The 10,140-nt window shown below is 35.4% G+C and overlaps 1 protein-coding gene across 1 annotated transcript in view; it reads left to right on the top strand.

Moving 5' to 3' along the window:
* LOC135226936 (uncharacterized) overlaps positions 1-10,140 on the top strand; it is a 430,036-nt gene that overhangs the window by 382,292 nt on the left and 37,604 nt on the right. Inside the window, exons 30-32 of the mRNA XM_064266617.1 lie at positions 3,407-3,505; positions 7,547-7,690; positions 7,798-8,046. Coding sequence (XP_064122687.1) covers positions 3,407-3,505; positions 7,547-7,690; positions 7,798-8,046 — 492 coding nt within the window. The remainder of the gene's footprint in view (positions 1-3,406; positions 3,506-7,546; positions 7,691-7,797; positions 8,047-10,140) is intronic.

The following is a 10,140-nucleotide window of genomic DNA, read 5'->3' as shown; positions in this document are numbered from 1 at the left end:
TGGCGAATAGTATCTGCTGGCAAAATGACCCAAGTGGCCAAAAGCTGGTGGCGAACTGGCGGTGGCTAACTGTCGGCGGCGAATCGCCCGCGGCGAATCGTCACCAACCCGTTATCGTGTCATGATATTGTTGAGGAGAGAAAGAGACTGTAAAATCTTTTACTATATGTATGTAAAAGCAGTACCAATTCACATAAAAAATAAAATGTTATTTCACAATAAATTTAACAATGATAAAACATGAAAACAATCAAAAGCAATACAGTAAAAAAAAAAAAAAATTGCTCAAGTCAGTGATTGATGCACTGAGTTAGACGCTAGAGAGGAGAGGAGAGGAGAGGAGAGGGAAGAAGGGGTCTGCTTCCCACTGACGTATAAGCTTGGCTTGGATGATTATTCGCCCACTTCTACACTCGATCTCCCCAAATCAGTTCTTTTTGTTACGGTAAAATACCTATCTACTGACAATTGCTTTTTACGATTTTTTACTCCTGTAAAAGTAACTCAGCTCTGTAGTAAACAAATGGCGCTGCGTTCAGCTTCAGCATGCCTTGGATTGTTTGTTTAAACAGCTTCCTTGTGAAAAGTTATTTTATCTTTTCTTTTCTTGCATTCTTGACTTATTACTTATTTGTTTACAAAATCCTCATGTTTATTTTCAAGTCTCCTGTTTGCCAACAGTAAGTCGATGTATTGTGGCATGATTAATCTCTTTCGTGCACTTAAGGGGGCCGGCCGGAACCCCTATATACAGTGGTATAGGGCGAAAAATGCAAAGTCATGAAAAAATTCATGGAGCTTCTTATGGCAATTGAGAATACGTATACGAAATATTTTGTCAAAATTCCTCTTACTTTCGTAGTTACAAGGTAATTAGTAAACATAACTCAATAAGCCTAAAACATTCATCCGTACAAGAAAATGCAATATTTCTTCTGTTATCGTAAATTTTGATAATTATTGGCAAAGAAATTGTGAGAAATGGCATCTGTAGAGATTCCGTGGCTCGCAGAAGCGAGTATCTGGTTCAACCATGAATCAGTGCGACCATAGACTTCAAGTAGACTACACGTTCGAGTTTCACCTCGTGACTTTCGCTTGCTTTCACGTATGTTTATGTATGTTTCGGCAAGAAGTTCATCATGCCAATGAGGAAAAGACAAGGAAAACATCTCGCTAACATACAGACGAAGAAAAATCGCTCTAGCATTATTACAGAATATCATAATATACGCGTAGTTAGTGAAGAGAGAGGGGAGGGTTGCTTAGTAACGCCCCCTTCTTCCCTGACAGCACACGACACACTATGCCCAAGGCTACGATCTTTGAGCAAAGAGATCTTCATTTATGATAAATAACATAGTTTTGGTTTTTTAATACCCAAAATGGACTATGAAATTCATAATCATGATTTATTAAATTGTCTTTGTAAAAAGAGAGTACATCTTCGAGTTTCACCTCTGACATTCTCTTGCATTTATGTTTGTTTATCTTTGTTTCGGCAAGAATGTCATCATGCCAAAGAGGAAAATACAAGGAAAACATCTCGCTAACATACAGAAGAAGAAAATTCGCTGTAATAAGCCGAGTTAATGAAGGGGAGAGAGGGGGTTACGTAGGAAGGAGTGCCCCATCTTGCCTCAAGCAGTGCTCCAGGCTACGATATATGAGCAAAGGGATCATCATTTATGATTAAATTATGATAAATAAAATAGTTTTGGTTTATTAATACACAAAAAAGAAATATACATTCATAATAATCATTATTTATTAACATTGTTTTTATAGAAATACGAAGGAAAACTTTGAACGCCCGTATCTCAAAACTATACTTATTGACCTTCAAAGTCTATCTCCTCACTTAGTTTTAAAGCTATAACATGGAATTTGGTATATAACTCAGAAAGACATTATAGAACAATCAAAATAGAGCCCTTTTTTCCAATTTTTGTTTGTTTCGTCTTTTTTTTATACATTTTTTTCTCGTGATTTATAGGGTTTATTTTTTTACCATATTGAAAAATTCATATCTAGCAAAAAAATGATTTTAGAAAAAAACTCTCCATTTGATTGGAGGTCTACATTAGGTCTATATATGGTAGTAATCCCAGGTCTTAATATTAAATATCAAGGGAGGAGATAGAATTTGGAAAGTGGTTATTTTCGGGATAAATCGCCCTGGCGTCACAAAACCGAAGGTCAGAGGCGAAAATCATAGGCGGTTTGGAGATGTCCCAAGTCACCTTATTAAGTGGTATGAATGTCAAAGTCCTGTCGTTAAAAAACGGCATTAGCCGGCCGGCCCCCTTAAGATCCAAATGTAAACACACAACCATTTCAGTTTCGTCAAAGGGTTCTTGTCTCTCATCCCTCCATCCCCCACCCAGCCAGGCGCCATTTTCACCAAACCTTTCGTAAATCATACTTCAGAAAAAATAAGATTTAGAAAATTTTACTTCATATAACGTCTGTTTCATTACTTTACACTCTTAATTTAACTTTTGATGAACACATTAATAATAGAAAAAAAATGTGAAAAGGGGGACTTTTTGGGTTGGCTGGAACAAATTATCCTGATTCCCTTTATTTCTTACGGGGATATTTGTTTCATATTTCAAACAAATTGTACTTCGAACAGCCTTCTGGAACAGATTAACCCCATAGGGGGTAGTGCCGTCAGTGTACCTCAAGCAGTACTCTGTAGGCATTACTTAAGGTTCTTTGCAGCATCCCTTTGGCCCCTAGCTGCAACCCCTTTTGTTCCTTTTACTGTACCTCCTTTCATATTCCCTTTCTTCTATCTTACTTTCCACCCTTTACGAACAATTGCTTCACAGTGCAACTGTGAGGTTTTCCTCCTGTTACACCTATCAACCCTTTGACTGTCAGTTTCCATTTCAGCGCTGAATGGCCTCATAGGTCCCAGTGCTTGACCTTTGGCCTAAATTCCATATTTACTTCAATTCAGTTGGAACAGATTAAGTTTGAAGTCTGAGGTGCTACTGTATTCTTACCAAGTAGTTACATAATCAAGTCCTCCCTCCTTGACTCTCATGGCTTAAAGGGTGTAATCAACTGAATTCAGTGCTGAGTTGGTTCCTCTCTTCCCCGATAGTGGGCGGGGATAAACGCCTAGCCAAAACAAAATAGCACTACTGCAAATTTCAAGCATTCTAGCTGCCGACAGAGAGTGAGACCTATAGCTATGTAATTACTTGGTAAGTATACATAAAATCTCTCTTTATCATGAAAGTATCGAGTTTTTGTAATGTAAGTGAAATTTTACGTACTGAGATTGTTGCTGCTTATTATTAGAATATGCAATTTATAGTATAGGGTATATGGGGTTTATGTATGTGACTAATATGAGGGCTTTTTAGATAAATTTTTCCCTTTTTACTTCCAGATCAATATCTCTCCTTGTGGAGTGGCTTTTGTACCCCATAAAATAAGGCGAGGAGTTTTACCACAGATGCTTGAAGAAATACTCAATACAAGGATTATGGTAAGCTGCCTTCCATCATAGCTATTGAGTTTTAAGTTGTTTGGTTTCAGATTCCACCCTTTTAGTCAGCCCTCTTAAATGTGAAGCACAGGTCTGGTAAGTGACTTGAACATAAAAATAGTCCTTTGCTATTATTTTGGAGGACAGTTTTCAGTTTACATTTTTATATATAGGATGAGATAAAATTGGGGCAATCACTGGGTGATTAAACTTTTGAACAGAGGTGGTTTTGAAAAAAGACGTGTTAAATTTGTGTTGTTCTGGCAAGACAAATGTAACATTTCTTATGGAGGACAGTTTTCAGTTTTGACTATGTATGCTGAGATAGAACCCTGGTTTATGGATTATCTTCCATATAATGAACCGTGGTTTATATATTATCCCTTTAAGATTAAAACTTCATTTTTTTATAGTGACATACATGGTATATATATGAATGAAACTGTTCATAGATAAGAATACTAGCAGCTGTACCAGTCCTTTAGACGTGTTATCGAACGCACATTCTATTCTAAATGACCTGGACATACATCTTTCCCCAGCCAATGTTACTGCGTCACTGACTGGCTGAGTCAGGCACTGCTGCCACATGCATGTTGTGACAGGTTGCTCTGGAAAGATTTTCATCATGAGACCCCCCTTGAAAGGCCCTTGATAAAATTCAGCCCATATAGTTAAAATCTGATATTGATGTTAAATGCGTTTGTAGTCAATTCTGTTAAATCATAGTTCCAGATCTGAATGCAGTAGTCCCATCTTTGACCCTTTGGGCTCTTCATTCCCAAAGGGGGCATGCACCCCCTGCTATCAAGGTCAGGGTGAGGTAGGCTGTGACCCCCTTTCTCCCCTGGTTGGTAACTCAAAAGGGCATAGGCCTCCTTCCCCCAATATTATGGGAAACCCTTGGCCTCCCCAATTCCCAGGGTAGTTGCCCCCCCCCCTCCTCCCCTACTACTGATGGTGCCTTATGGCCCCTATATCGTGGGAGCCTGTTTGTACCTATAGGAGCACTTCTGCATTAGATGTCAACTCCAAAAGTTGTAAAAAATGAGAATTATGACAAAGAGTGGTTATGACCCCCTTAGAAATGGCCTTTTTGACTAAAACTCTCTTGGGTTGGAGGGAAGTTTTTCATAGTCTGAGCACACAAAGCGAACAAACTAACAAACAGACAGGCAGAAATTGCCTTTTATGGGCTATATAGATTTTATCGTGTTTATTACACAAGACTAAACTGTCAGAACAATCTTAGGTTTATCTAGCTTAAATGAATTACATACATTTTGTACATGGCACGCGGGTCTGTAAGCCAAGCAAGGGCACTTGTGTGCCTAGCTAGTTTTTTCATTTTATTTTTAGAAATTAATCGTATCCTTGAAGCCATACACTTGTCAGCTTCCTGAGCATTGTAAATTATAAAAATTTTTGAGAAGTTTATTATTATTATTATTATTATTATTATTATTATTATTATTATTATATAATAATAATAATAATAATAATAATAATAATACGTAATAATAGGTGGTTTAACTTGACCACGGAACTAAAATATATAACTGCCAAAGAACTGGCCATTTAGAAGTTGATGAAATTCAACAGTAGTGCCTCCCACTAAACAAAATGCTCTACTCTCGACCCCATGACCCTGTTACAGCAGTATTATACCATATAAAGAGTGAATTACTTATTTATGGAGGTCTGCAAGGAATGTGTGCACATGCACCAACTTATCTGAGACACCTGATCACAATTTTCTTTTACTTTTTATATAGGTCTACAGATTGCATTTGACTCATTGCAAGATTATGTCAAGTACAGTAGTACCTCGAGATACGAAATTAATCCGTTCTGAGGCGCCCTTCGTATCATGAGGTTTTCGTATCTTGGACCACATTTTACATGTAAAATGCCTAATCCATTCCAAGCCCTCCAAAAACACCCCAGTAAATTATATTTCCAGGGCTAAAACACATGTTCTAGGGTTACGACGCCGATCCGATGGAAGAAATATGACTCCAAAAAGGCAAAATACTGTACATACTTTAGTAATATTCAACTGCATGTAATGTTCAACCCTATTTTACTGCATATATTAGGACTTTAGCATATGTCCCTTAGCAATAAGCCTAGCCTATGTTAGCGGTTGCTACTGAAGCCTAGTCTATGATTCTGACATCTAAACCTAAGAGCTAAAAGCTTAGAATATGCCAATAAAATGTATAAATAATCAGTATGTACTCATTTAAAATAATTATTAATTAATCATTAACTAAAATACACAAACAAACAAACAAAAAAAAACCTTCCAATCGATTGTTTACATTCAGCTCTTACCCGTCTTACGAGTACCGAACGCAATCATTTTTCCCAGCACACAGTAAGCCATAAATTTTCATTAGTATCTCTCTTCAACTAATGAAACTACCAAACAGTATAATAACCATTCATTTCTATTCTTTATTCTATCTTTACCTAATGGAGATACCGAGTTACTGACAGCTATAATGAAACATACGTATACGTAACGTATTAAAACAAAAGAAGAATTCAAAAAAATACGTATTTGTTGGCAGTCTGATTTATTTTATATTTTATGATATCTAATTCACAATTTTTTTATTAAATGTATTGCATGTACTCATTTCAAATAATTATTAAGTAACCATTAACTACGTATAATAAACAAACAAAAAAAAAAAAGCTTCCAAACTTCTGTTTACATCCAGCACTTACGAGTATCGAACGATCGCCAAGCAATCACTTTACACAGTAAGCCATAAATTTTCATTATCTCTCTTCAACTACTGAAACTACCAAACAGTATAATAACCATTCATTTCTATTCTTTATTCTATCTTTACCTAATTTTTTTTTTTATTATTATTAAATGTATTGCATGAATAAGTTTTTCAATTTACAGCATCCTTTTACCAATAGAATACTTAAAGCACAAGGGGTAGATGCTGACCAATAGGAGAGCAGGACCTTATGGGGTGACTAGCATCAGGAACCAATGGGAGAGCGGGAGGATGGTGACGAGTTTACTCAGTTGGCGGCGCAGGAGTTTTAAAATTGTTCTCGGTGGTTCGGGCGAATCTCAGGACTTTACAGCAACAACCTTTCGTATCTTGAAAACTTTTCGTATGTAGAGCTGTAAAATTTTTCGTATTTGCTTTCGTATCTCGAGTTTTTCGTAAGTTGAGCCTTTCATATGTCGAGGTACCACTGTACTGATTTTGTATTGAACAGTTTAATTTTGTTTTAAAATAAACTATTAATTTCAGTAACAAATAATTAGCTTTAGATTCTTCATTTAAAAGCTTCTCCTCTTGTGTTAGACCATCTGTGTGCAATGTAGTCATTTGTTTATATAGCCACTTTCATTTAAATTGCTATAAATATTTTTCAAAGGTTATTTGGATTCATTTGAAGGTGACTGCTGTGGTTTCATATAAAAATCTAAGAATCTAATTATTAACCACTTTAATATTTCAGAGTATTTTCTAATTGTATGATTGCTAACATTCATGTATACAGTTATTATTTTCTTGTAGCCAATAATTAAGATGCAGGCCATGGAACAGAAATAAAAATTTCATTAACATTCACAAGTTCCAGCACTAATGGATCCAAGGGGGGGCGGGGTGACCTGTCCACCATAAAAAATTACAAAATAATAATATTGAAGATTTAAATACGTAATAATATAAATGCAAAATATAAAAATGGGGAAAAATAAAAAATTTATTATGGAAGTAATAAAATAAAGTGATGACAGATTTTTCAAAATAAGACGAAGAACTGGAGTTGGACTGGACAAATAGCTGTCTTCTCATGCTATGTCATTTAAACATTTTGTAAAATTTGAATGCACAATATTTACGATACTACAGTAATATAACGATACTGGGAGGGATATATGTCTTACAAGGCAGTATCATGAAATATATATATGTATGTATGTACATATAATGTACATGTAATATGAAAATTGGTGCCCCCCATGACATGAGGTTTATTGAGATGTCTCTGTTCTAGGTGAAGCGAATGATGAAGGAGTACAAAGACGATTCATCCCTTCAGCGTGTGCTACATTCACGACAGCTTGGTCTGAAACTTATTGCGAATGTCACATATGGGTACACCAGTGCAAACTTCTCTGGTCGAATGCCTTGTTCTGAGGTAATGCCCTAGATTACTGTGGTTTTGGTTAGTTATGAATAGTTTTATGTTAACCATAATAAGCAAATATTTATGTATAACCAAATATAGTGTTAACTTCTTTACAGATTGGTGACAGTGTTGTAAGCAAAGGAAGAGAGACTTTAGAACGTTGTATTCAACATGTCAATAAGCACCCTACTTGGAAAGCAGAGGTGGTGTATGGAGATACAGATTCACTCTTCGTACACTTACCTGGACGGTCTAAGGATCAAGCATTTAAAATTGGAAATGAGATTGCTGATGAAGTAACTCAGATGTATCCTAAACCGGTGAAACTTAAATTTGAAAAAGTTTACTTACCCTGCATTTTACAGGTATTTGCATATGTGGAAAATTTTTGCTCTGATTCTTTATCCCCATCCTCTTTCTCTCTTCCTCTTTCAAACAGTGTGCTTTTAGAATTAATCACCTAACAAACTTATCACTCACGCACACAAAGCTGATATACATGAATCCAGCCATTCCCTCTTTCCACTATTTTCACTGCTGAATATGCTGAAGTTTCCCCAGTGTTCAGCTTTTTAGCCTAAATTTCATGAATCCAGTTGAATCATAGATTTTTAAATGTAAGATTTAAAAATGCCTGAATTGCAATAGGAAAAATTTTCCATTAACTAAGTGCTTTGAGATCAGTGCTCTTGAAGTTTAGGACATTATTTTAAATACACATTATTAAAATTTCAGATTGTTTGACATTTATTTACAGAATAAGCAGTGCTGAAAAAACTGATTAATCTTAAATAGTTAAATCTCAGTTTCTGAATAGTATATGTCTGGTCATAGCAATCAGTGTTTATAAATGCATACTTGATTGTAATCCTATTTGACCATTAAAAGCATAATACATTTTTGTACTATTTTGATTTATGTTAGTGTGGTTTTGGAAGGCTTAGATGTAAATTTTGCTTAGAAGTAGTATTATTTTTATCAAATTTTTCAAACATACCAGTTATGTAGAAAGAATAATTTTAAATCATTAGTGTCTGGTATGGAAAAATATTTAGACATCACATTCATTCTTTAGTAGCCACGATTGCCTAAATAGAGCCTTTTATCTTGTAATCACAAAAGGTCACACCATTCTAGATTTGTGTAAAATATCATATGTGATCCTTTGATCCTTGGGAGATAATGGCTCTCCCTGGAGGTAGGGTATACCAGACTTCCAAATTCCTCCAATCAGTTGGCTGTGCTTTCAGGTGGATGTAGATCTGCATCCACTTGTTAGATAGGGAGGAGAGGAGGGACTGCAGTGCTGCAAAGTCATCGATATTGTATGAAAAATAATTTTCTTTATAAAATCTCGGCTCTTTTATACAAATACATAAACTGTTGTCTTAGTTATTCAGTAATGTGATTGAATTTGTGAAGCACTGCCTAGGAATGACACCATCAAACAAGAATATTGAAGTTGTCAAATATCCCTACTTGAAAGGCAGTCCTGCATAAACAAGCGGCTTTAGTATTTGTAAATCCGTTGTTGTGCCTTTTGAAAATGTGAAAGTAATAAGTTCCAGTACAGCAAATGGTTTGTATTTCAAATAAGCACACATAATTTATATCTTCGTGTATAGCACATTTATCCATAATACCGTCATTTCATCAACACAGTACCGTAAATTCATCTTTAAAAGATGAATATCAAGTACAGTAGAGACCCAGACCTCGATCGTATTAGAACTCGAATAATTGGATTTCAACAGAAAATTTTGAGCAAGTGCTGCATCTGAGCTCAACCAAAAATCCGGAAACCGACCCAAGGAATCATATGATTTTTGTAAACAAAAGTGGTTCATTCAGTCACCACTAATAGGCGTTGTTCCCATGCACGTTTGGTGAGGAAAACGGTAAGAAATTGAACTTAAGATTATTTAAAATTATAATGTAAGGCATTCTTTGACAACCTTAAAATGCTGTGAGACTTTTAATGATAGGCTAACCCTTGAAGTGTCGATAGTTGTCTCAATAGTTGGCTACAGTCACAACTATCACAAACTATCGACACTGTAAACAAAACATCTGTAAGCGAATACCTAATAGTAAAATACTAGGTTATTCATGTAAATCACTAGTGATACAACTTTTGATACTGTAAACAAAACAACTAATTACAGCAATTACCATGGATATTTACCATAATTAGTCGTTTGGATGAGCGAGTTCTCACTTTGTTACAAGAGTAGGATCTCTATCCATAATTCTAAAAATCAAAAAGGTCTACAAGCCCAAACATAAATATTATCTGGAGAAAATGATAATTTGAAAAAGTTAAATGTATTTTACAGAATATAAGCATTGTCATTGTATGCCATTTGTATACATTTATGAGGATCTACTTCCAATGGGTATTACTCCGCCGATAATGATGTCACATTATAAAGCACAAAGCGCCTATGAAAATTGCCCCT

The sequence above is a fragment of the Macrobrachium nipponense genome, chromosome 15 (genome assembly GCF_015104395.2).
Source record: "Macrobrachium nipponense isolate FS-2020 chromosome 15, ASM1510439v2, whole genome shotgun sequence".
In the NCBI taxonomy this organism is placed as follows: Eukaryota; Metazoa; Arthropoda; class Malacostraca; order Decapoda; family Palaemonidae; genus Macrobrachium; species Macrobrachium nipponense.
Note: the sequence above shows the minus strand (reverse complement) of the source record. Positions and strands in the feature narration are given on the sequence as shown.